The sequence below is a fragment of the Lepidochelys kempii genome, chromosome 11 (genome assembly GCF_965140265.1).
Source record: "Lepidochelys kempii isolate rLepKem1 chromosome 11, rLepKem1.hap2, whole genome shotgun sequence".
NCBI lineage: Eukaryota > Metazoa > Chordata > Testudines > Cheloniidae > Lepidochelys > Lepidochelys kempii.
Window position 1 is genome coordinate 917,598 of NC_133266.1, and position 25,981 is coordinate 943,578.

Sequence of the window (25,981 nt, forward strand, 5' to 3'; positions counted from 1 at the left end):
CGCTGGGCTGCTGTTGGCAGAGTGCAGGCCATGACGGAACGGCCAGTCCCAGGAGAGCAGGGACTCGGCGCGGGATTTAGGGGGCTGCGATCCAGGGCTGTACGGGGAGGGGAGCAGGAGCAGGGAGGGGATATCCCCTGGGGAGACCTGCCCCCGGCGGCCGTAGGTGGTGGTTGGAGGCTGCGGAAAGGTGCCCCCCGAGGAGTGGGAGGCTGGCGGAAGCGCTGGCCGGCAGCAGAGTGAGGTTCAGTGTGTCGCGAATGTTGACGTGGCCGTGGTGGCTCAGCCTGGGCGGGGAGAGGCGAGCAGGTGCCAGGGGCTGGACGCTGAAGCTGGGCAGACTCCAGGCTCACCAGGGCGGGTGGCCCTGGTGGGTTGCGATTCTCCTGCCCTGGTGCCTTCACGCCGCCGTCCCGCTGCTCGTTGGCAGCCTGGCTTCCTCCGCCCCGCCGGGGAGGGAGCACCGCGGTTCAGGGCAGCCGTTTGTTTGCTGGGGCTGTGGTAGCGTGTCGGGGCCCCGTGGTGCTGGGCGCTGCATGTCGCTGAATGGAAGGGGGGTCCCTGCCCCACAGGGGTCGTGGCTGGGCCTATTGTGGGGCCCTGGTTTGTTTCACATGGGGCTGGGCAGTTCAGCACCATGGGCAGCTCCCAGCAGGCGGGTGGGGGGGGCTTGGCTCCTTTGCCATGAGACAGGCCTCGTGTGCGGTGCTTTGGGACCTGATGCCCCCGGGGCAGACGGGCCCTGCGCTGATGCCCCCGGGGCAGACGGGCCCTGCGCTGATGCCCCCGGGGCAGACGGGCCCTGCGCTGATGCCCCCGGGGCAGACGGGCCCTGCGCTGATGCCCCCGGGGCAGACGGGCCCTGCGCTGATGCCCCCGGGGCAGACGGGCGCAGCAGGCCTGTGGTGTGTCTCCTTTTGGAGAGGGGTGAGCCGCCAGGGGTCAGCACACACAGGAGACCCTGGGCGATTGATCCAGGGCAGGGTCACTCGCGCCAGCCCTTTCCAGGGGGCTTGCTTGCTCCCTGGCACTGGAGCTGCTGCCCCTTCCCTTGGGGAACGTTTCCCCAGCCGGCTCTGGCTCCTGGCCAGGGGCAGCGGGCCCCCAGCCCTGCCCCTGGAGGGATTCCCAGCCGGATCCCTCTCCCTGGGAGCTGCAGCTTGAATTTCCCATTGCTCCCGTGTCCAGTGCCCTGGCTGTGTCTGTCCCTCCCGCCCCTGCCCTGTTTAGCCCCTTGGAGGGCAGGCCCTGTCTGTGGGGATGGGGCCCTTCTGCTGCATGTGGCAGCAGTGCCGGGTTCAGTCGGGCTCCCAGGCGAGAGCCCGTGTGTGGGGCTGGGTGTCCCGGGCAGAGCAGCCCCAGCCTGGCGCCCAAGGCCGGCGGCAGAGGGGCGCTTTGCTCCAGGCCGGCCAGACCCCTCCCGCCAGCTTTCTCATTCCTGCCTTGCTGGCCCTTCTCTGGCTGAGTCATCGGCTGCAGCTGGGCTGAGGGAAGCGGTGGGGGGGGGGGAATCTGCCCATCAGGCCCATGTTGTGCCCCCCCCCCACTCCTGACGCTGCTCTTGTGAGGGGGCAGAAGGGAGTGGGCTGGGCTGGCAGCTTCTGCGGCGGACGGCAGCTGGTGCGTTGTCTCTGCCCCTCCCCATCCCTGCGTCAGGCAGGCCCCCTCTCCTCATGCTGGGCCAGCAGGCTACTGAGTGACGTGCGTGGGCCAGGCTGTGGGAGCAGCCCTGCAGCGACCCGAGCCTGGCTCCCCTCCGAGGTCCAAGCCCCCTGTGTCCCCACGTCTCTCCCCGGCCTGCTCTGGCTTCCCCATCTCTGTCCTGTCCCCTCTTCCCACCCGCCTTTCCCTGCAGCTTCACATGCTTCCCCCTTTCCAAGCCCGGGCCTGCCCTCCGCCAGCACCTCCCCACGCCACTCCTCCTTTGGCTGCATGGGGCAGGCCCTGTCCGGCCTGCCTGGCGGTTCCTTGGACACACTGGCGAAGGTCTTGTCTTGGCTGTCCCCTGCCCTACGGGGAGATGTGGGGGTTGAGCCCCCCAGGGCCAGCCACAGGTCTGATGTCCCCAGTCCTGCTGGGGGGACAGTTATCACACCCTTCATTTCTCTCTCACCCTCTGCCCTGTACTGACCTCCCCAGCCTGGGGGGAGGGGATGGGGGGCAGCTCTCGAGCTGGGTTGGGCTGAACCCTGGAGAACAGGCTGCAGGGACCATCCTGCCTCGGGGCCTCGGACAGAGCAAGACACAAGCTTGCCCAGTTGGGGGCTGGGGCCCCCCTCGCTGGGCACTGGCACCAATCACAGGGTCAGAGCTCTGCCCCCAGGTTTGGGACCGTCTCTTGGAGGACCCGTCTGTGTGCCAGACCCCTGAGGCGTCTCTTCCTCCAGGGTCAGCCACATGCCCTCCTGCGACTGAACCTCTGGGGCTCCAGCCCCCCTGCTTCCCATGGTGGGCTCCAGGCAGCGAGCCCCACTGAGACCGACCCTGGGCAGAGACTTGTCCCCGCGCAGGGATCAGTGTGCCTCGCCCAGCGTCTGCAGGGCCACGCAGCCAGTGCAGGCGGAAGTCAGGTTTGTTACTCAGCGGGACGCAGCACAGGGAGGCCTGAGGTCAGGCCAGAGGAAGGAAGGTTAAAGCACCGGGCACCCAGGTCAGCCAGAGCCCAGCCGCGCCTCGGTCAGTTCCCAGGTGAGAGCCCCCAACTCCCCCCTTCCCCGGCCTTGTTCTCCAGCTGGGGGATTGTGCTCCGCTTCCCTGCAGAGCGGGGGTGCGCACAGTGGGTGTCGTGGGTGTCGGTGTCCTGTGACTGGCTTTGCTGTCGTCTTCCCGGGGTTGGGCTGGGCCAGTCCTTGTTAATGCCCCATCCCGGCTCAGGCAAACTGTCCTCCCCGACTGTACCAGTGCAGCATATCGGGGCCCCCTGCCCCTTGGGGACTGAACGGAGCAGGGTCGCTCTGAGCAGTGACCTGGGGCAGTTTGAACCCACCAATGTTCAGTGGTGTCGCGGCATCTTTCCCCTGCCCTCGGTCACTGTCCCGTCCGGCACTTCCAGGCCTCTCCCAGCTCCGTTGCTAATCACTGAACCTTACGCGGCTCAGAGCAGGGTCACGTCCTCCCTCCGGTCGGGTCTGGCTGACGGCACCAGCAGGGCATGGGGGGGTTCCTGCGGTCCCCCAGCCCTTTTGCCACCACAAAACCTTTGGCTTTGGTCTGCCAGGGTGTGAGCGGGGCAGCGACCCCCCCACCTCCATGGGCCAGCCGTCCTGGCTGCAGTACACAGTGTCCTTGCCCCTAGGCTGGGGTAGGCCGTGACCCCAGGAGCATTTGGTCTTGCCCCAGGGGCTGAGGAGGCCGGGGTGCAGGGTTCTCCCTCACATCGGCAGGCCCCCGAACGTCAGGGCTATGCCTATGCGAGGAGCCCATCTCCCCTCTTGGGGTTAACCTGCTGCCCTCACCCCCAGGACAGAGCCCCCCCCCCATGGGCCAGGGTTCGGGGTCTCTTGGGGAGACCCTGCTGTGGCCACCCTCGGACCAGGCGTCTCTGGTACCAGCAGCAGTCTTACAGCGGCTTTACCCTTCGCTGCTGCCCCCCGGTCTGCGTGACCCCTCACCGGGGTCGGTTGCTCCCCCACCTTTGGGTTTCCCTGAATCCTGCTTCTGGGGTGCCTGCTCTGGGTCCCTTTCCATGGACCCAGGCTTAGGCCAGTCCCCTTGGGTCTCTTTCCATCCCCAGACCTACTGTCCCCAGACTCCTCTGCCAGCCGACCTGCCCTGCCAGACCCTCGGGCTTCCTGGCCACTGGCCCCATGCTCAGCTCGTGGGGACAGATCTCAGACCTGCTCCAGCCCAGCCGGGTTACACTGATCCTCTGGCATGGTGACACTGACCCCAGGCGCAGAGATTCTCCCTGCAGGGTCGGGGCTGACATCTTTGCACACCCCAAAACCGTCTCCCATATGCCCCAGGGGTCCACTCCAACCTACGCATGGAGCCTTTGTAAACAGCTCCTAGTCCCCATCTCCACCCATCCGTCTGGCCGTGCGCCCCATGGCTCCGGGGCCAAGTTGGGGGTGAGATAGTGTAGCCCATCCACAGAGTCAGCCTGGTTCAGATCACAAGCCAGTGAAGCAGGTATCGATATCTCCCCTCTTAAACTGGGGCAGCAGTTTGGTATCTAGGCTGCCCGTGGAATTGGTATCCTGGGGCCTTTCCTCACTCACCCCTTGGTGGGATCTCTTGCCCCTTGGCTTCTCCAGCTCCAGTTCAGGCTTTTGCTGGTTCTCTTGGTTCTTCCACTGTTCTTCCTCATGCTCTCGCTCCCTCTCGCCGTCAGCGAGCTCCTTTGCTCTCCGCTCCAACACCCACCACTTCAGATCTATTGGTGGGGAGCCTGGTTGAGCTTAATCAGTTGTGCCTTGTTGAGCTTACCCATGTAAACCTGTGCAGGGAGATGGTTATGCGATGCCCTTCTTAGGGAGGTGGTTATAGGACATTTCCTTTGACTACCCTTGTTTTACTTCTGCAAGTCACTTATTGTAAAATACTGCTAGTGCATTCAGCATCCCACTGCTGCCACCAACAGTCATGGATCCACAGGATCAGTGCTATGACCCCAGCCTCGGAACAGTCTCTTGGAGCAACCCCTTCCATGCGCCAGACCCCCTGGGGGTCTCATTCTTCCTTCAGGGTTAGGCCTTGCGGCCTCACCGGCTCCTGAGACTGAACCTCTGGGGGTCCAGCCCTCCTGCTTCACGCTGCAAGCTCTGTTCAGCAAGTCCCACTGAGACGGACGCCGTCCACTCTGCAGGGGTTACCGCAGCTCAGCCAGTGGTTGCCGTGGCTCTCGGGCAGCCTACGTCACAGGCCATCTTTGGGCGGTGCTTTAACCTTCAGTTCCCTGTGCTCCCCTAAGTCCGCTCTGGTCAGCCCAGAGCCCAGCCCAGCTGCAGTGACTCCCTCGGTCCAAGCTGCGTCTGTGTCTCCATCTCACCGTCCTGGTCAGAACCCAGGTGAGAGCCCCTGCCTCCTTCCAGCCGCCAGCCCTTTGTCCTGGGGGATTGCGCCCAGCCTCCCGGCTGAGAGGTGGGGAAATCCCCCGTCCCCCATGCTGTTTGCTCGAGGCGAATGTCCTGGTGACTGCATTTGCTGTTCTCCTCTGGGATTCTCCACTGACCTGGGCCAGTCCCTTGTGATGACTGAGGCTAAGAATTAGGGATAGTTTTAGTAAAGGTCAGGGACAGGGTCATGGGCAATAAACACAAATTCAGGGAAGCCCGTGACCTGCCCCTGACTTTCACTAAAAGTAGCCCTGTCAAAATAGGGAGGGAGGAGAGTTCAGCACCCACTGCTCCTGGGGCTCCAGGGTCCCCCACTGCTGCTGCGGTGAGTGGGAGCAGGTCCCCTGCGCAGTGGCTGGGAGCTCTGGGGTCCCCCCACCGCCCGGGGAGGCGAGGAGCTCCAGGGTCCCCACAGCAGGGCTGGGTCTGGAAGCTGCAGGGGGCCAGCTGGGAGCTCCTGGGTCCTCCTGCTGCCCAGTGGCTACCAGCTGCGGGCAGGGGCCCCCCCAGCTGATAGCTCTAGCCCCGGGCAGAAGGTGTCACAGAGGTTGCTGGAAGTCACGGATTCCATGACCTCCGTGACATAATTGTAGCCTTAGAGATGACCCATCCTGGCTCTGAAGGCTGGGGCCACCCACACCTGTCTCTTAGCTTGCCCTGAGGGCAAATGGTCCCCCTCCGCCCCCACTGGAAAACAATGCAGCATATAGGGGAAACTGAGGCACACAAGATCATAAACATTTCCCATAACCTTTGTCACAGGCAGCTAATGGAGCAGGGGGGAGTGGGGGGTCAGCATGCCGTGTGCCCACGCAGTGCATGTTGGGGGTGGAGTCGCTGGGGGGGGTCCTGCCCCTGGAAGGCTCCCCCCACTCCCTCCCTACATGCTGGCTGTTTGTCTGTTTGGGGGACGCTAACTGTCCCCGTGTCTGTCCCAGGCTGCCTGTTCGACAGGAGACTCTGCTCCCAGGAGGAGGTCTGTGTGCAGGGTAAGTGACCTGGGGCCCTGGGAGGGGGGGGCCGGCCCCCTATCGGCTCGGTGTCGGGGAAGGGGGGCAGTGCCCTGTGGCTCGGTGGGGTGAGGCTGAGTCCTGCCGCGACCTGGGGCCTTGCTGTGGTGATGCCCCAGCCGTGAAAGGCGACCCCGGGGGGGGGGAACTGCTGAGGCTGCAGCACCTGGTGCAGGGGGGGCCCGAGGGGGCAGGTGGAAGACAGGTTAGGGTGGGGTAAAACTGCCCCCAGCTCCCCTCCTCCACCAGTGACTTTGGGCTGCCCCGTGGGGCCGGTGCTGGCTGCAGTGTCCTGCCCCCACCACCACCTTGGGCGGCCGGTGGCTGCTCCGTAGCAGGGTGAATGAGGGGGGGGAACCAGGGGCCAGGCCCACGGCCCCCCCTCCCCCCCAGCCTGGCCCACCGGAGCTGAGCTCACTGCCCCTGGGCTCCCCTGGGCCCAACGCTGAGCCCCCAGGCTGGCACCCTCTCTGCTCTGCTCCTAGATGGCCTGTTTGGGCAGTGCCAGGAGAGCGCGGCCCGCGACAGCCCCTACTTCCAGGTCACCTCGCCCGTACTTCAGCGCCTGCAGGACGTGCTGCACCGCCTCACGGCCCAAGGTGAGCCCCGGCGGGCGGGGGGCTGGGAGCAGGGTGGGACCCAGGTGGCCCTGGGGCAGGGGCAGGTCAGCCTGGGCGGTCGGTGCCAGGATGGCCCGTTTCCTCTCGCCACGGCGACTCCCTGGGAACTGGCTCCCGCCCCTTCGTCTCTGTGCTCTGACTGGCTGCCTCTCTCCCCGCGGACAGGGCTGTCGTGGCGGGATGACCTCACGCAATACGTGATCGCCCAGGAGATGGAGCGGATCCCCAGGCTGCGTCCGCCCCTCGCACGGGAGCCCGCGGCCAAGGAGAGGTACGGCTGGGCTGCCCGCCCCGCCCCAGGCCAGGGGCACCCCAGAGCCTGTGCCACCCTCCTCCCAGCAGCTCCCACCCCACACGCAGCCCTACCAGGGTGGCACGAAGGGCGCAGCTGGGTGTCATGTGCCCGCTCTGGCTGGGGCTCCCCCCCCGTTGGTGGGCATTGCTTGCTGCGGCTGAGTGAGCTGCTGGCACCCGCTGGGGAAGCAGCAGCCAGACCCGCGCCCTGGGGAGAGCTAGGCACAGCAGGGGATCTGTGATGGGAGCGTCTGGCTTACCCCAGCTGGCCCCCACAGGGCTCCGGTCCCGGGGCTTCCCCAACCCCTGCTGCCCAGGGCCACCCCCAGCATTCAAAAAGAGAGCCCCTCTCCTGCATCCCACAGCAGCTTCCTGTGTGACCCCAGGAGCTGGCTGGTCAGGCACAGGAGCCTGCTGTGACGGGTCGATCCCCTCCGAGTGATGTACTGGGGTCCCACTGAGCCCGCCTGTTCCACCAGCCTGGGCTCCCTCACCCTGTCCTGCTGAGCCAGGCCCTCAAGCCCCCTCCAGCAACACGCAGGCAGGGACATGCCCCGCTGCAGAAAGACACAAGCACTGAGATCTGCTCTGCATGGGAAGAGTCAGCTTGAGGATTGCCCAGTACTGCACCCCAAAATTGTATTGTCTTGAGCTGCACAGAAATCTACACAGTGTAAGCTCATGAAAATCACCCCCTCCCTCGATGTGGAGGAAGATATGCACAGCTTTTAGGAGCCCCCCCCATGAATTGCTCAAACTGGTTTAAAGAAAACAAAACAAGTTTATTAGCTACAAAAGAGAGATTGTAAGTGATGATAAGGGATTGCAAACAGATCAAAGCAGATCACTGAGCAAATAAAGCAAACACGCAAACTAAACTTAACACACTAAAGAAACTGGCTACAAGTAGTCATTTCTCATCCTAAATGTTGTTTTAAGGAGGTTGCAGAGTTTCTGCTCTTGCTTGCAGCTTAAAACTCCAGGTATTTCTGTCACAGGCCAGACACCTTTTCCGGCCCGGGCTCAGCTCTTCTCCTCCCCTCAGTCCTTGTTTTAGATGTTCTCGGCCATCATCCTGGGTGGGGATTCAGTGAAGAACTGACCCTGATTAACTTCTCAGCCTTAAATAGGATTTACATATGGCAGGAATCCTTCGTTTCCCAGTTTGTTCCCCACCCCCTACTAGTGGAAAAATACCAGCAGCCCAAGATGGAGTCCAGTACCAGATGACATGATCACATGACCCTGCCGTGTCAAAGCAGCTTCTCAGGAAGTTGGGAGGTTAGCACCTTCAAAGTCCTGTCGTTCTCCCTGATGGCCCATCCAGGCTGATGGTATTCTGTCTGGTGGGCGTTCCCCCGATGAAAACCCACTTGTAATTGTTACATAGTCAATATTCCTAACTTCAGACACAGAAATGATACAGGGATACCCACTGGATAATCCCATTCAGTAAATCGCAGCCTTTCCAATGAGAGCTCACATGAGCCATCTTGCATAAAACATATCTTTGTTATGCCATATTCACATCATAACAATCTCTCTACGAAGAATATGGGGCATAGGGTCATGCCTGCAGCCTGTGTTTCCAGGGGCCCCAGGCCCCTGCTCTCCTGCTTCTCGGGGGTAGTGGGGAAGAAGGGGGAGCCCAGCCCCGCCATGTCACTCTCCAGGGCTGCTGTGTCTCTAAGGTTCTCACCACTGCGTGCCGCTCCCCGGATGGCCCTGTTCCCATCACAGCCCAGCCAGCCGGGCAGTGCCCTGCATATGGCTCCACGCCTGCTGCCCGCCAGCGCCGAGAAGGCCCCACACCTGGAACCACAGCCCCCGCTACCCCCCACCCTGCTGCAGCGATACCTGGAGCTCCTGTTGCTGGGCCCCCCACCTGAGCTGGGCTATGAGGAAGGACTGCTGCATCCCTATTCGTACCACAAGGTGAGTGGGGGGCAGGCCACCTTCCTCCGGCCCTGACGCGAGCCCAGGAGGCCTTGGGTGGGTGGGGCAGAGTGGGACAGACAGACGCAGATCAGACAGACACCCTAGGCAGGCCCAGCCCCCCATGTTCCTGATGGACACAAGATTCTGTCTCACCAGCTTGTCTAAACCGCTGTGCAATGTGGCTGTTAACCAGTGGCCACACCCCGCCCCAGAGGTGGCTGCATCTCCGCACTGGGCGAGGGGTCCCTCTTCTCTAGGGTTTTGGGGAGGATGTTGTTAGCACTGTAGCCCATGGTAGATTGCTCTCCAGGGGGGCTGTTCCTGGCACTGAGGGTGTGATGGTTCTGTGCTTTGGTTACAGTTTGGCTACCAGGATGGTACACAGCAGCTGAGCCCTATCCAGGGCAATTCGGCCAGGCAGAGCCCTGAGCTCCCTGCTCTCCTTGGCAGGGCCCCTGCCCAGGCCTCCCAAGCCCTCTTTGGGGCCAGCCCCATCCCTTCCTATGGGGGGCAGCCAGGGCTGGATGGAGGGCACCTCTTCCAGGACCTGGGCATGTTCTACTCGCCGAGAGAGAAGGCGATCCGGTTGGCCCCTGCCAGCACGAGGGCCCAGCACAGCCAGGGGCTCCCCCGGGACTACGCCGAGCCCGATGAAGAGAACAGACAGCAGCAGCCAGCCCTGGGTCCCCAGGTGCAGTCAGGTAACCCCTGCCTTCCAGCCAGTCACCCACAGACTCCTAGGACACCTGGACCGGCCCAGCCAGGAGTTTGTCCAGCTTGTTCTGACAAGGGAGATTCCCCAGCCCCCCTTGGGAGCCTGCTCCGGAGCGTGACTCCCCTGAGCATTTGAAAGTTTTTCCTGGTTGCTAACCGCAGTCCCCCTGGCTGCAGGTTAAGCCCATTGCTGCTTGTTCTCCGTGTCCAGTAGGCCGGACTATTGATCTCCGGCCTTTTCGTAACAGCCCTTAGCATATTGGAAGCCTGTTCTCAGGCCCCCCTCAGTTGCCTTTTCTCCAGACTAAACATGCCCTGGTTTTTAACCTTTCTTCAGAGGGCAGGTTTTCTAAACCTTTCATCAGGTTTGTTGCTCTCCTCTGGACTCTCTCCAATTTATCTGCATCTTTCCTAAAGTGTGGTGCCCAGAACGGGACACAGGAGTCCAGCTGAGGCCTCGCCAGCGTTGAGCAGAGCGGGACAGTGACCTCCCATGTCTTCCATACGACGCTCCTGTTAATGCACTCAGATGAGACTCGCCTGTCTCACAGCTGTATCACATTGCTGATTCTTCTTCAATTTGTGATCCAGTGTAACCCCCAGCTCCTGTCCAGCAGGGCTATCACTGAGCCAGTTAGTCCCCAGTTTGTGCTGAGTTTTCCTCCCTACACGTGGTACTTTGCTCTTGTCTCTATTGAATTTGTCTTGTTGATTTCAGACCAGTTCTCCAATGTCAAGGTCGCTTTGGATTCTAATCCTGCCTCCAAAGTGCTTGTGACCTCTCCCAGCTTGGTGTCATCTGCACATTTCATAAGCATCCTCTCCACTCCATTATCCACGTCATGACTGAAAATATTGAATAGTGCCAGACCCAGGGCTGACCCCTGCAGAACCCCACCAGATCCACACTCCCAGTTTGACAATGAACCCTGGATAACTACTCTTAGGGTATGGCCTTTCAGCCAGTTGTGCACCCCCCGGATAGTAATTTCATCTAGACCACATTGCCCTAGTTTGTTTAGGAGAATGTCACGTGGGACTGTGCCAAAAGCCTTACTGACATCCAGATATATCCCGTCCACTGCTTCCCCCAGCCACTGGGCCAGTGACCCTGTCAAAGGAGGAAGTTCGGTTGGTTTGCCGTGATTTGTTCTTGGCAAAGCCATGCTGGCTACTCCTTCTAAACCAGTTAGCCTCAAGGTGCTCACAAACTGGTTAATATTTTGTTCCAGTATCTTTCCAGGTATCAAATTCCCTGGGTCCTCCTTGTTCCCCATTTTACAGACAGGGGCTGTGTCTGCCCTTCTCCAGTCCTCTGGGCCCTCACCCGTCCTCCAGGAGTTCCTGAAGATAATTGCTAAGGGTTCAGAGATGGCTTCAGCTAGTCCCTTAAGTAGCCTGGGATGAATGCCTTCAGGCCCTGCCAACCTGAATACATGCAACTCCTCTAAATAGACTTTAACCAGTTTGTCCCCTATTTCGGCTTGTTCCTTCCCCCTTGTTAGTGATAAATATGTTGAGTGTCTGGTCATCATGAACCTTTCTAGTGAAGACTGAACCCAAATAGGCCTTAAACACCGCGCTCGTCTTGATGTCATCCGGTATTAGCTCTCCTTCCCCACTAAGCAGAGGACCTGCACTTGCTTCTGTCTTTCTCTTGCTCCTAATGTATTTAAAGAACCTCTTCTTGTTGCCTTTTATGTCCCTTGGTATCTGTAACTCATTTTGTGCCTTGGCCTTTCTGATTTTGCTCCTACTAGACTGTGCTGTTCCTTTGTGCCCCTCCTGAGCAATTCATCCATGTCTCCGCTTTTTGTAAGATTCCTTTTTGAGTTTCGGGTCATTAAAGAGCTCCTGGGGGAGTCACATTGGCCTCTTACAGTTCTTCCCATCTTTCCTTTGCATCGGGCTCATCTGCAGTTGTAACGTGACTATTGTCTCCTGGGAAAACTGCCAGCTCTCCTAAACCCCTTAGAGTCTCTGCCCATGGACCTCACCTCCCATTCTCTGCGTTAGTTCACGTCTGGTTTCTGGAATCCATTGTCCTCGTTCTGCTGCTCTCTCTCCTCCTTTCCTCGGAATCATGACATCTCTCCTTTCATGATCACTGTCACCCAAACTGCCTCCTCCTTCAGATTTGCTACCAATTCCTCCCTGTTGGCCAGAATCAACTCTACAAGGGCTGTCCCCTGGGTTACTTCCTCCACTTTCTGAAACAAAAAGTTGTCCCCCAGACATTCCAAGGATTTATTAGAAATGTTGGTGTCCCGGATCCCCACGATCGGTGCTATGCCCCCAGCTTTGGAACAGTCTCTCGAAGGAACCAGTTGGTGGGCCAGGCCCCGAAAGGGTCTCACTCTTCCTCCAGGGGAAACCATGCGGCCTCACCACCACCTGAGGCTGAACCTCTGGGGCTCCAGCCCCCCTGCTTTGCAGCGTGAGTGCCATTCAGCAAATCCAGCTGAGACAGACCGAGGCAAGACTCCCCGGGATTAATGCCCCTCACCCAGCATTGGCGGCTACAGCGCTGTTGAAACAGTCAGGTTTTCGTTCACTGGCACACAGCACAGGATGTCCTTCGGTTGGGTCAGGGAAAGGCCGGTCAAAGCATCCTCCCCCTCCCTTCTGGTCAGCCCAGAGCCTGGCCCAGCTGTCGTGAGCGCCAGGTTCACCTCTCTGGCTCTGCCCGACCTTGCTTACTTGATCCTCCAGCAGCCAGCTCTTCTCCCCCTCACCCCTTGCCCGTCCTCTGTTCTCGAGCTGGGGCCTAGTGCTCAGCCTTCCTCCGAGGGCGGGGGGAACCATCCATCACGCTGTCCTGCTGTGACTCGGGCGTGGGGACCAGCCTCAGGGCAGGTACAAACCCCACATTGGCTGTGAGTTCCATACTGAGAGTTCGCCAGCCAGTTAAGTGTGAATGCCTTGGGCATGCTCACTGCCCAAACGGGGCGTGGGATCCATTCTGCTTGGGTACCTCCATCTGTCTGCCTCACCTCTGTGCCAGATGCTCCCTGACACCAAGGATCGCAGCCCTATTCCTGCTACACCCAGTCCCAAAGCACCAGTCACTTATCTCAGGTGCAACTTGTCACGGATTCCCAGGTCGTGCCCACTCTTGGCCCCGTGCGGTTCCTGGGGGGAACCCCTGCCAGTGCGACAGCCCTTCTCAGAGGCCACTCTCTCTCTCGGGGGTTAAGCCCCTCCATCTCCTGGAACCGCACCTTTCTGAGCATTAGCACACCTGTCTCTGCCATGGGCCCCGTCGCTCTGGACCCCTGGGACCTGCACTCCCAGAGGGAATAATCCCCCCCCCGCCCCGCCTTGGTCTCTAGACCAGAGTGACTCTCAGCCGGCGTAACACAGGAGGGTTTGAGCATCTGAACACAGCACAGGAAACTCTCTCCAGCCTCCGGCCTGGCCTCCCTCAGCCCAGCACATCCCAGTCTCTCCTGCATCCAGGGGGGTTCTGCCTGCCCCCTCCCTCCAGCCCAGAGCCCCCCTGCTTTGCAGCTGAGATCACCAGCCCCAAGCCCGCCCCCATCCATTGTCTTCTCTCCAGGTAAACAGGGTCGCCTGGGCCCCCTCTCCCTGCTTCTGTGCTCTGGCCCCTCTGGCTGGACCTGGCTGGTCAGGTCACCGGGGTCCCCTCTTCTCAGCCCATTGTCCTCCCGCTGGCCAGACCCGGCTGGGACTCCTGAGCTGGGCCTCCCGGTCCCCAGTCGCTGGGGTCTCCGTTCTCCAGGCCATTGGCCGGGGTCCCAAGTTCCCTCGCCGGCCCTGTGTCCCAACAAACTCCCTCTCCCATCCCCTCGTTAAACCCGTAACACCCAGGGAAACTGAGTCCCACCCCCTCTGCATGCAACCCACAGGAAAACCAAGAAAACACTTTGTCACACAACTAAGCTGGGGTCTCTCACCAAAGTCAATGCTTGTAGCCAAGCCTCTAATACGCGATCTACTGATCTATTAAACAGGCAAAGGAAACGTGTTATTTACAAGGTTAAAGCAGGTAACCATAGCTACACCAATGGTTACCATCTTAAGTTTCCAAAGGTAATAGAAACTGCGGTAATAAGCAAGGTCTGTATGACCTTCAGTGCTAACCCCAGCTAAGTGGCTGGGGGTCATTTGCTGATGCCTAGAAACCTTGCCCCCCAGGGTCCGAGCGGCCCAGAGATCCGGCTCCTCCTGGGGCGGGGCTTTTATTCCCTTCCTCCCATGTGCTCTGAGCTGGCAACTCAACTGAGGGGAGGAATCCACTTGCACGACTCGTCCCCAGTGGGAGGGAAGAGCAGAGCGACAGGCTTTTGTCCTTTCACATCCCTCAATAGTCCGTCAGGCGTCAAGGGGCCTTCCCTGGTGGCAGGACCTAACACCTGCTGTCGGAGACCGGCCCTTCGCACGAGTTACTGTCTCTCCTGGCTGGTGATTGACACACTCCCAGGCTCACAACACAAATGCTTAACTACCACCGTACCGTATGGGATGCACTTGCGGTAAGTGAGATTGATGCTGGCAGCCACTCGCCGGCAATCCATAAACACGAAGCAGAACGCCCTCCTCAGGCTTCTAATGCCTGTTTTACCAGCACTAATGCACAGGGGAGCCAAGCCGGTTCCAGCCACGGATTTGAACCATGGGGATCTTGCCGTGAGCTGGTACCAGTTCAGCCAGTGTCACGCCGTCTCCCCCTGGGTTTGTGGTTGCTAGATGTCAATGGCCCAGTGACTGGATTTGCCATTGTCTTCTCAGATTCACCATTGATTTGGGGTCAGCTTTGGACAGTCCTTTTCCAGTGACTCAGCCCGGCTCAGAAGAGCTGGGCGCCATTCACTCCTATGTCTCAGTACAAACAGTCCTCCCCAACCCCGCTCCCCCTGGGTAGCCATGAGAAATATAGGGGAAACTGAGGCACACATCAGGCTCATAAAATATTCCCATTTGTCACAGTTGGGTTTTGCCGTGTGATTTTTCCAGCAGATGTCAGGGTAGTTAAGTTCCCCATTACTACGAGTCTTAAACAGCTCTTGCATAAAGCTGCGAGTCTGTCACAGATTCCGTGACTTTCCGGGGCCTCCATGACTTCCGCAGCTGCCAAAGCGGCTGACCCCAGGGCCGCCCGAGCAGCAGCAGCCCCTGGGGGTCTCAGGGTGTCAGGGGACAGTCAGCCTCTTCTCCCCCCCCCCCCCCGCCTCCAAGCAGGGGCCAGCTATCAGCCCTTGGGGCAACCCAGCGCAGCAGCACCCCCGTGGCCCCAGGAGCTGCTAAGTTTTAGTCAACGAGTATTTATAGTAAAAGCTATGGACAGGTCACTGGCATGAATTTTTTGCTTATTTGCTTATTGCATGAGACCTGTCCATGACTTTGACTAAATCTTAGCCTTAGTCATGCAGCTCCCTCTCCCCTTCCTCCTCTGGGCCCCGGGGTGGGGGCTCTGCCCTGCCCCAGCAGGTGGCTCCTGTCCCTCCCCCCCCCCCCCCCCCGGATCCTGACCTCTCTGGCCCAGCGAGGGCAGACACTTGGCTGAGGTGTCCCCTCCCGACCCAGGCCACGATTTCTCTCACCTAGCAGGCATTCCCTACTCCTCCCTGTCGCCTCCATTGAGTCCAGCCCCCTGCCAGCTGGCAGGTGCCTGGCGCTGGGCTGCCTGTTGCTCCGTGGGCAGGATCCCAAAGCGAGCGCTGTCTCCCTCCCGCAGATGCAGCCCTGCAGAGACTGGTGGCGGTGCTGGCCGACTACGGGGTGGGGCTGCAGGACCTGAGTCCCCAGCAGCTCGGCAGCCTCTCCACCCTGCTGCAGCTGCTCCAGCACCCCGGTGAGTGGGGCTGACTTTGGCAGGCGGGAGGATGGGCAGTGGGGCGGGGGGCAGAGAGGTGAGAGATGCCAGCACTACATCTACTGTGGGATGTGCTGCCGGTTCCCCCCAGGAGGGGGGGAGTACGTTGCCCCATCCTCGAATCTGCCTGATTCCTCCCCCCGCACCCCGGGTGCTTTCTTTGTGCCTGGAGCAGTGCGTGAGCCTTGGTTGTGCCAACACAAAATGTCCTTTTCTCTCCCGGCAGGTGGCTTTGGCCAGGAGGCTCCGGAGGCCAAGCGGGTAAGTCCGGCCATTCCCTGCCGCACAGGGCAGCATCCCAGCCCCATTCCCAGGGCTGTGCTGAGACTCGAGAGGTCTGTTGCTGGGGGGGTCTGTCATGGCGATGCTCTGGAACTGCTCCCTACGAAGCCAGGCAGGACTCTGGGGAAGTCTCCTCTCGGGGAGCAGCCTGTCTGCAGGACACACAGCTCCCCCGGCTTCCCCCTTCCTGGGTCTGACCTCGGAGCATTCAGCCTCCTCTGCCCCTCCGTGCGCTTCCCACAGCCAGTCCACCCAGGCGGGGTCCTGGGGGGGGGGGCCCAGAGGGTCCTGCCCCCCAACTCCGTAGTCAGACGGGACTCTCAGCCAGCCGGGGAAACAGAAGGTTTATTAGCCGATAGGAACATGGTCTAACACAGAGCTTGTAGGTGCAGAGAACAGGACCCCTCAGTCAGGTCCATCTTGGGGGCAGGGAGGCCAGACCAGAGGTCTGGGCCTCCCTCTCTTTTCCCCATCCAGCTCCAAACTGAAACTCTCCAGCCCCTCATTTGGTTTGCCTCTTTCCCAGGCCAGGAGGCCACCTGATCTTTGTTCTCCAACCCCTTCAGTTGGCCCCTTTGCAGGGGGGAAGGGCCCAGGCCATCAGTGGCCAGGGAACAGGGTGTCGGCCATTCTCTGTGCAGACCCCATCACACTGGCCCTCTAGGGCTCTGCCACAATCACACCCCCTGATCCCCCCACCTAGATACTTAAGAAAGGCATAGGGGAAACTGAGGCACCCCCACAGTATTCGGAGAAAACATTAAGAACAGTCCCGCTTCATCACAGCGTCCACAGCCCCCAGTGGTCAGGAAGGGTTCACAGAGTCAGACATCTGAAGGCCAGCAGAGACCGTTGTGGCCACCTAGCCTGAGCCCTGCCCTGAGTTCAGGCCTGTCTGAGCGAGAGCAGGTGGCTTAGAAAAACATCCATCCTGGATTCAGAAACTGCTGGTGATGGACAATCCACCCCGGCCCTTGGTGAGTTGTTCCAGCGATTAATCACCCTCCCTCTAAACACTGGTCTGACTGCCAGTCTGCATGTGTCTAGCTTCAACCTCCAGATGCTGGGTTGTGTTAGATCTTCCGCTGCTAGGCAGACAAGCCAGTGAGCAAATATTTGTTCCCCATGAAGGTACTTACAGACTGGGATCACGTCATCCCTGAAGCTTCTCTTTGTTAAGCTACGTAGATTCTGCTCCATGAGTCTGTTGCTCGAAGGCAGGTTTTCCAGTCCTCTAATCCTTCTCGTGGTTCTTCTCTGCCCCCTCTCCAATTTATCAACATCCTCCTTGAGCTGTGGGCACCAGAACTGGACACACGATTCCAGCAGCAGTCGCACCAGTGCCCAATACAGAGGTAAAATCACCTTCCTGCTTCTCCTCGGGATTCCCCTGTTGATGCAGCCCAGGATCGCATTAGCTCTTTTGGCTGCGTTGGTCACACTGGGATCTCGTGTTCAGCTAAGTATCCGCCGTGACTCCAAGTCCTTTTCAGAGTCCCTGTCCCCCAGGATCGAATCCCCTATCCTGTAAGTACGGCCGACGTTCTTTTCCTAGATATCTGACTTCACCTTTGGCCTTATTAAAATGTGTATTGTTGTCTTGAGCCCAGTTTACCAAGTGATCAGATCACTCTGTATCAGTGACCCGTCCTCTTTGTTATTTCCCACTTCCCCCAATTTCTGTGTCTGCTGCAAACTTTATTAGAGATGGATTTTATGTTTTCTTCCAGGTCAATGATAAAAACCTTAAATAGCGCAGGGCCAAGAACTGATCCCTGCAGGACTCCTCCTTTGTTCTCCAACCCTTCAGCTCTCACCTTGCAGGGGGGAAGGGCCCAGACCATCAGTGGCCAGGAAACAGGGTGTCGGCCATTCTCTGTGTCCAGACCCCTGCACACACCTGCCCTCTAGGGCTCTGCAACGATCATACACCCTTATCCCCCCACCTAGATACTTAAGAACTGCATAGGGGAAACTGAGGCACCCCCACACTATTCAGAGGAACCATTAAGAACAGTCCCACTTCGTCACACATGCCTATAATTACCTGGGCCATCCCACTTACCCTTTTTAAATAGAGGCACATTTGCTTTCTTCCAGTCTGCTGGAACTTCGCTGGTGTTCCAAGAGTTATGGAAAAATCAACATTAATGGTTCAGTGAGCTCCTCATCTAGCTCTTTTAAAACTCTTGAAAGCAAACTGTCCAAAGCTGCTGAGTTTAAAAATGTCTGACTTCACTAGCTGCTGTTTAACATCCTCCTGAGTTAGTGTTGGAATGTAAAGTATTTCATCACCATGTGATATGACTACATCATTTTCCCTCCCCCAAATACAGAACAAAAATGTATTGAACTTCTGCCTCTTCTGCATTATTATTGACAATTCCACCACTTCCATTTAGTAATGGACAGATATAATTGTTAGGATTCCTTTGTTTCTAGTATACTTAAACTCTTTATTATCCTTAACTCTGCTGGATGTACATTATTCATGGTAAAAAGAAAAGGAGGACTTGTGGCACCTTAGAGACTAACCAATTTATTTGAGCATGAGCTTTCGTGAGCTGCAGCTCACTTCATCGGATGCATACTGTGGAAAATACAGAGGATGTTTTTATACACACAGACCATGAAAAAATGTGTGTTTATCACTACAAAAGGTTTTCTCTCCCCCCACCCCACTCTCCTGCTGATAATAACTTATCACAAGGTGATCTAATGTGCATACACATTGTAAGGAGAGTGATCACCTTAGACAAGCTATTACCAGCAGGAGAGTGGGGTGGGGGGAGAGAGAACCTTTTGTAGTGATAAACACACACTTTTTTTCATGGTCTGTGTGTATAAAAAGATCTTCTACACTTTCCACATTGTGCATCCGATGAAGTGAGCTGTAGCTCACGAAAGCTTATGCTCAAATAAATTGGTTAGTCTCTAAGGTGCCACGAGTCCTCCTTTTCTTTTTGCGAAGACAGACTAACACGGCTGCTCCTCTGAAACCTCTCATTATTCATGGTGTCCTTTTGCTTCCCTTATTCATTTTCTACAGTGCCGAGCTTCTGATGTATAGTTCATTAGTGTCAACTTCTCTTTTCTTCCCTGTTTTATATTTTTAATAGCTGCCTTCACTTCCACTGTAAGCCAAGTTGGTGGGTTTTTAACCAGTGCAGTCTTCTTTCTTGAATTGTAGCTTTTTGAGCATCTAGTAAAACATTCTTAAACCATTCACAATTATCATTCACACTGTTCTGTTTGAACGCTTTCTCCCAGCTGATTTGGCTCGTAATTGTTTTGAGCTTTATGAAATTGTCCCTTGTTAAACCGCTGGGTATCTATGTTTTACCGGTTCAGACTTTATTCTGTTGGCACGTAACAAATGTGATCAAGTCCTAACTTGTACCTAAGCTGCAACTAATTTTTATATCTTTGATCATTCCTCTTTGCCCCTCTGGGTGAGGCCTAATGCAGAATTCCCCCATGTTGGATTCAGCACTGGCTTGAGTTAGGAAATTCTGTAATGTTTAGAAGTTCTGAGGATATTTTAGTCCTGGCAGCACGAGACAACCAGTGTGTGTCCTTCAGACTGAAGTCCCCCCATGATCATGTGGCTCTCTTCCCTAACTGGGTGCCTGAGAAGCCAGTCACCCTGTTCCCTAGTGGGATCTGGGGCTCTGCAGCAGACACCAACCAACACCCCATCTTGTGCTTTCTCTCTTAGGCTATTGAGCCATAAGCATTTGATATCGGAAAGAGGTCATGCTATTTTTGACAGTGCCACTCCCCCTCACCTTTGGGCCACTTGATCCTTCCTCAGTCGGTTGTAACCATTGTTTTTTGCCATGCCAGTCACCCAAATCTTCCCGCCAGTCAAAACAACTGGATCAAATTTATGCTCACAAATGAGCAATTTCAGTTCCTCTGGTTTGTTCGCCAGGCTCCTACCCTTGGTGTCCAGGTAGTTAAAGAATTTCTGCTCTTCATGTCCTCTGGTGTCTTGGCGAGGATGTTCTCAGCATCACAACTCTGTTCTCATTTCCTCCCCGTTGTCATCTTCCCCTTGTTAGTTTAATCCCTTCTTGACTACTCTAGCCAGCCTGTCCCCAAAGAGATTGGCCCTCTTTCTGCGGAGCTGGAGGCCAGCCAAACTCTGCAACCCTGTCTCCTAGCACCTAGCCAGCAGTTCACCCCCAGAATCTTCTATTCTGTCCTACTTTGCTTGTAGGACAGGCAGGATCTCCGAGAAGATCGCTTGGATGTTCTTCAGGGAACTGGAAGGGCCTGTGTAATCTGTGTGAGATCCCACCGAGCTCTGTCATGAGAGCGGACCGTCCCCGTTGACTGCAGAAACCTGTCAGATCTTAGCGACATCTTGCAGCCTGGTTCCGGGAAGGCAGCACATCGTCCTGTGGTCCTCCTGGCCCTTGTAGATCTTCCTAGTATAGAATCCCTGACCAGGATCGTCCATCTTCCTCGGACAGTTGGAGAGCTTTTTGTGGGCAAGCTTAATTTTCTTCCCGGTTGGGCCAAGCAGCCTTCCACAGGTGTGTCCTGTACCGCCCTCCATTCCCTTGGACCAGCTGGCTCTTCAGAGGGGTCTTCACAGTCCAGTGCCCCAGGGGCTGGGCCTCCGGGCCCCAGGGTGCAAACAGAATGGGTTTGCTGAGAGCAAACTAGCCCGAGTGTGCTCTCTCCATCTGCAAATATTTATTGGCACCCTGTTACGGGGAGCGGCAGGCTGAGATTCGAGGGCGACAGCAAAACTCCAGGGTGAGTCTTGCACAGCATCTCCTGCCACCTGTCCCAGCCAGAGCTGTCTGCCTCCTCTGAGAGGTCTTGCCAAGGTCACGAGGAGACTGGGATTCTGGCCAAGGGCTGGGTGAGGGGAGGTCACTGGAGCTGTGAGGCCCCATTTCCCCAGGTGGGGCAGACTCTGCCATGAGCCAGGCCCGGCTGCCCCGTGGGTAACGTGCCGCCCTCTGCCCCAGGTGACAGAAGGGGAAATGCAGCACGGAGAGGAGCCGGAGCCGCCCCCCTCCACGGTGCCTCCCCCTGAGAATCCAGCCAGCGCCTCCTCCTGGACGGAGGGGCCGAGATGGGAGGAGGCGGCTGGCCCGGCGTGGGGCAGTGCCAGGCCTCCGGCGGTGTCCCAGGCTGAACCGCAGGCCCCGGGGCAGGCTGCGCCCAGGGACCCCGCCGCGGGCGACGTGCTCCGTCTCCACAAGCCAGGCCCAGTGGAGAAGAAGAGCTCCACGGAGCCGAGGGGCCATGGCGGGAAGGGGGAGCCGCTGGAGCCCCGGCCTGCTGAGGAGTACGGCTACATTGTCACCGACCAGAAGTGAGAGCTGCGGATGGGGGCTGGGCTGGGGGGTGAAAGGGCCAGAGCATGTGGCTTCCTGGCTTGTGTGGCTGCCCTGCCTGTTGCCGTGGGGGGGGCAGCGTTCCCGGCTCTGGCCCCTGCCCCGGTGGCCGGTCTGCGGACGATTCTCCGGGGTGCCTGCAGGCAGGACCTTGTTCCTCAGGCAGGGGGTGGCACCTGGTTCTGACTGTCGGGGTTCTGGCGTGGCCCCTTGTCCTGCCCCCCGGGGGGGCTCTGCAGGGTGCGGTGCGTATGGGGAGCTTGTTCCTCGGGCAGCGATAACGCCTGGTTCTGACTGGTGGGAGCAGCCCAGGGGCCGTGCGACGTGCGGGCCGGCAGCCCCTGCACACGATGGCCACACATGCAAGCTGGGTAAATGCTCCTAACCCCCAGCTCACACGTCCATGCACCAGACTCCTCCCCTCCCTCTGGAGATGGAGAAAGCACCCCCCGCCCGCCTGGCATGCCCGCCTAGCTGCCCCCTGACCCATCTCCACGCCCCTTCCTTCCAGCTCCTCTGCACGGCGGGGGCCTGGCAGGGCTGGGACCCCCCGTTGCTGGCTTGCTCAGACACCCAGCCGGCCACCCTCGGGGCCCTTGACCCGCCTCGGATGCTGGGGGAGGTTGTGAGCGCGGCGTCTCCTTGGGGCTCCCAGCCCGTCCGTGAGCTGTGCCCATCTCTGCTCCCCTCCAGACCGCTGGGCCTCGCTGCCGGCGTCCGGCTGCTGGAGATCCTGGCCGAGCACGTCCACCTGTCCACGGCCAGCTTCATCAACATCAGGTGGGGCCAGGGGCCGCCCCAGAGGGGGCGTCAGCAGAGTGTCCAGTGTGGGTGGGGGGGGGCAGAGCAATACATCCTGGGAAGGGTGTGGCATCCCTGGAGGGGGTGGGGTGATAGGGGCACTGTGGGGGATGGGCTGGCTTGGGGTGAGTGCAGTGGGGGGCAGCATGGGGCCAAGGGGTTGAGGTCTCACCCCAGTTCATCTGCAGTTGCTGGCCCCTCTTTGCAACACGTCAGCAGCTGCCCTGCCCCCAAACTCCGTGGCTCGGTTAGGCCAGGCACAGGGATCCGGGGTGGGGTCTGGGTGGGGGGCATGGCCCCCTTGGCTGGGGTCTGGCCCCTCCCTGGCTCGTGACACCCAGGCCTCTCTGCTCCCTGCAGCGTCGTGGGCCCTGCTCTCACCTTCCGGATCCGGCAGAACCACCAGAACCTGTCGCTGGCAGATGTGACCAATCAGGCCGGTGAGTGGGGTGCGGCTGGGGGCTCTGGGGGCTAGGCCTGCACCACCTAGGTGAGGGGCGGCTGCGTGGGGCACAGGCCAGGGCCCCAGTGCATGGAGTGGGGGGCTCAGGTGGGCGGGGCTGGCCCCGAGGCGAGTGATTCACTGATCCCTTCGCCCACGGCCCCTCCCAGATGTGAGTGCCTGCTGTGATCTGCGCCCCACGCTGCAGGGCAGGCAGCGGGGGGTGGGCCTGCGCCCAGATGGGAGCTGGGAAGCAGGGCGATGCCCCCATGATCCGGGGCAGGCCCTCGGCGATTCACCCCACTTGCGTCTGCTGGACCCGTGAGCTCCCCCCGACCTCTCCGCTCTCTGCAGCGATGGTGAAGTCGGAGCTGGAGGCCGAGCTGGGGCTGAAGATTGTGCAGACGGGCGTGGGGCAGGTAAGGCAGCGACCCTGCCGGAGACGCACGACGGGCTCCCCACTGAACAGCTGAGTGACTGGGGGCATGGCCATGCCCCAGTACCAGCGTCCTGGGGGTTGGGATCTTGGGCGGGGAGGGGTAAGGCTGAGTCTTGGTGCAGCAGGGCGTGGGGCTGTGTGACGAAGCGGGACTGTTCTTAATGTTTCCTCTGAATACTGTGGGGGTGCCTCAGTTTCCCCTAGGCAGTTCTTAAGTATTCAGGCGGAGGGATCGGGGGGTGTGATTGTGGCAGAGCCCTAGAGGGCCAGTGTGATGGGGTCTGCACAGAGAATGGCCGACACCCTGTCCCTTGGCCACTGATGGCCTGGGTCCCTCCTCTGCAAAGGGGCCAACTGAAGGGGTTGGAGAACAGAGACCAGGTGGCCTCCTGGCCCAGGAAAGGGACAAAGGCCAGACAAGGGGCTGGAGAGTTTGAGTTTGGAGCTGGCTGCGGAAATGGAGGGAGGCCCAGATGGGGCTCTGGCCTCCCTGCCCTGCAAGCTGGACCTGACTGAGGGGTCCTGTTCTCTGCACCTACAAGCTCTGTTTTGGGCTGTGTTCCTGTCGTCTAATAAACCTTCTGTGTTACTGGCTGGCTGAGAGTCCCGTCTGACTGTGGAGTTGGGGGGCAGGACCCTCTGGCCCCCCAGGACCCCGCCTGGGCGGACTCGCTGTGGGAAGCGCACGGAGGGGCAGAGGAGGCTGAAGGCTCCGAGGTCAGACCCAGGAAGGGGGAAGCCGGGGGAGCTGTGTGTCCTGCAGACAGGCTGCTCCCCGAGAGGAGACTCCCCCAGAGTCCTGCCTGGCTGCGTGGGGAGCAGTCCCAGAGCATGGCCCGGGGAGGCCGAGACAGGCTGTCTCCTGGGGTTGCGGGGCCAGGTGTGTGGCAGGGGCCAGGGCTGTTTCCTGGGGCTGGAGCAGCCTGTGCAGGGACCCCAGCTCCTCCACTTCAGGGTTTAGTGCCAGGAGATCAGACCTTCTTCCTGTCCATCTCTGGGTCTGGGGCTCCTGGAGTGCAGCAGGGGATGGGGCCCTAAACCATGGCCAAGCTGTGGGGCGGGGGGGCAGGCTTTGGCGCTGTGAATGGCCTGAATCCAGCCCTGGCTCCCACATCCCTGCCTAACAACGGGTGTTGAGCCTTGGTCCCAGGCAGGCCTGGCAGGGTTGGGGTGCAGCAGGTGCTGAGCCCCTGGTGGGGCATTCGGAGGCATGGAGCTGGCTCCTGCCCACCGTGGCCCAGCCCCAGCTCTCCCCGGGCGGGGCGGAGGGAGGGGGGTGTGGTGTGAGCTGGGAGCACCCCTGAGCGTGCAGAGGGGTGGGGGATGCCTGGGGGCCAGGCCACTCACCAGCCCCTTTGTGCTGGTCTCCAGCAGGAGGTGAAAGGGGGTTTCCTGCTGCTGAGCCGGGCCCCCCTTCGTAGGGGGGCTGAGCGTGGGGCTGCTTGGGCTGAGCTGGGGGTGCCCTGGCCATGGAGGCAGCCTGTCTCCATCAGCAACCCGTGGAGCCCTGGGCCTTGCCTGGCTTCCCCGGCCCTCCCGGTGACCCCCAGCGCGAGGCCCCCAATTCCCTTCCCCAGCCGCTCGTGACTGCGATGGGGCTGTTTGCACCCCCAGCGACGGGGGCTGGCATACAGGTAACCCCAGCCCCCAGGGGTGAGGCCTGACTGGCATGGGGCAGGGCCCCCCAAGGGCCAGGGCCTGGCAGCCCCCAGCAGCGGGGCGGCACTGTCGCCCCATTGCACAGGCTGGAGCCAGGGAGCTGGGACTTGAGCCCAGGTCTCTGGGGTACCGGGCTGGTGCCCTTCCAGGGGGCCATTCTTCCCGTCATCCCCCGTGGCCCTGTTCCCACCCACTCTTAGAACATAAGTGACACGAGTTTGCGGTTCTCAGCACAAACCTCCCTCAGCTCTGTTGGGAGTGGGGGAGTACAGATGCCCCCTCATAAGTGAAGCTGGGGCGAGCCCCACAGTCCCATGGCCATGAAGCCAGTCCCCCTGCCCTGGCTGAGCTCCGGGATGTACCCCGGGCCCCTCTGCTTGGCACCATGCTCTGAAGCAGGGCTCTAGCCCTGCCCCCCCATTGATTGAGGTGAAAATCCCACAGGATGGGGGCTGGCCTCAGCAGAGCCTTGAGGAGTGGGGCAGGACTCGGGGCAGTGTGTGCAGTGACTGGCACAGCCAGCCAGCCTCTGACTCTCTGGGGAACGGGGCAATTTCCCTTGCGGCAGCACGGACTACGGAGTCCACTAGCCCCTGCCCTGGGAAACACCCCTGGCTTATGCTGGGAGGGAAGGGGCCGAGGTGCATGTCCCAGCTGGGTGGGGGAGAATCAGTTTCTGGGGGGATGCTGATCTCAGCGCAGAGACGTCTCCTGCAGAGGAATGGCTGCCGTCACCGCTCCCCTCCGCACCGGGCACCACGTGGGCTGAGGGCTCAAAGGAGGGGCCTGGGGGATTTGCTCTCTGGGCACCAGGATGGTGGGGGTGGAGATGGGGCTGGATGAGTTCTCAGGCTCCTGTCCTGGGGCCAGAGATTTGGAGCAATGGCCAGAATATCCTGAAATGAGGCACGGGGGGGGGCTGCCATGGCAAAGGGGGTGGCCTGGGCAGACTGGCACTTGGGATACATGTCGATGATCCGCACCTACCCCATGGGGCACAGATCACTTACATTAAAATGAAACTTCCCTGCCATGGCCAGCTGCCTGCATGCTGCCAGGTGTCACTGAGGCAGAACCCCATCTCTGTCGGGGTTCCCTCCCCCTGGGTGTGGGCTTTGAGCCCCCGGGGCCATTCCTGCCCCATGGTGTGATACTGCTCTTCTGCCAGGCCTGGTTCTACCTGTGGCTTTTCGACAGTCTGCTCATCCCTGGGACGAGGCGGCCTTGCCCTGTTCCTGTGTTGTCCAGCCCCAGCCCCTCCTGGCCTGCTGGCTCTCCCCCATTCCCGACCCCTGGTTCCTGGGCCCTGATTCTGTGGGTGGTGCGAATTTGCCCCTGGCCCAGCCTAGCTCTGCCTGCATCACTGGGGCCAGGCAGGGCTGTGCGGGGATCTCAAGCAGCCTTTGATGTGGACGTTAGTGTCTCAGACCAGGGCTTATTCTGCTTTGGGGCAGGGCTGTTTGCGCCCTGGTTGGGGTCGTGCCAAGGGAGCGATGCCGTAGCAGTGGGTCTTGTTTGCGGTTGGGGTTAGT

At 59.7% G+C, this 25,981-nt stretch overlaps 1 protein-coding gene across 3 annotated transcripts in view; it reads left to right on the forward strand.

The window, feature by feature from the left end:
• PTPRN (protein tyrosine phosphatase receptor type N) overlaps window positions 1-25,981 on the forward strand; it is a 47,296-nt gene that overhangs the window by 6,504 nt on the left and 14,811 nt on the right. For 2 of the 3 annotated variants that reach the window (XR_012154178.1, XM_073304823.1), the window contains exons 2-12: window positions 5,996-6,046; window positions 6,553-6,666; window positions 6,853-6,958; window positions 8,655-8,916; window positions 9,281-9,620; window positions 15,332-15,448; window positions 15,696-15,730; window positions 20,737-21,086; window positions 21,802-21,888; window positions 22,270-22,349; window positions 22,706-22,770. Coding sequence is in view for 2 of the 3 variants with exons in the window: in XM_073304823.1 (XP_073160924.1) it covers window positions 5,996-6,046; window positions 6,553-6,666; window positions 6,853-6,958; window positions 8,655-8,916; window positions 9,281-9,620; window positions 15,332-15,448; window positions 15,696-15,730; window positions 20,737-21,086; window positions 21,802-21,888; window positions 22,270-22,349; window positions 22,706-22,770 (1,607 nt within the window). In the remaining variant the exon portion in view is untranslated. The remainder of the gene's footprint in view (window positions 1-5,995; window positions 6,047-6,552; window positions 6,667-6,852; window positions 6,959-8,654; window positions 8,917-9,280; window positions 9,621-15,331; window positions 15,449-15,695; window positions 15,731-20,736; window positions 21,087-21,801; window positions 21,889-22,269; window positions 22,350-22,705; window positions 22,771-25,981) is intronic. The other variant, XM_073304825.1, reaches the window with a different exon arrangement.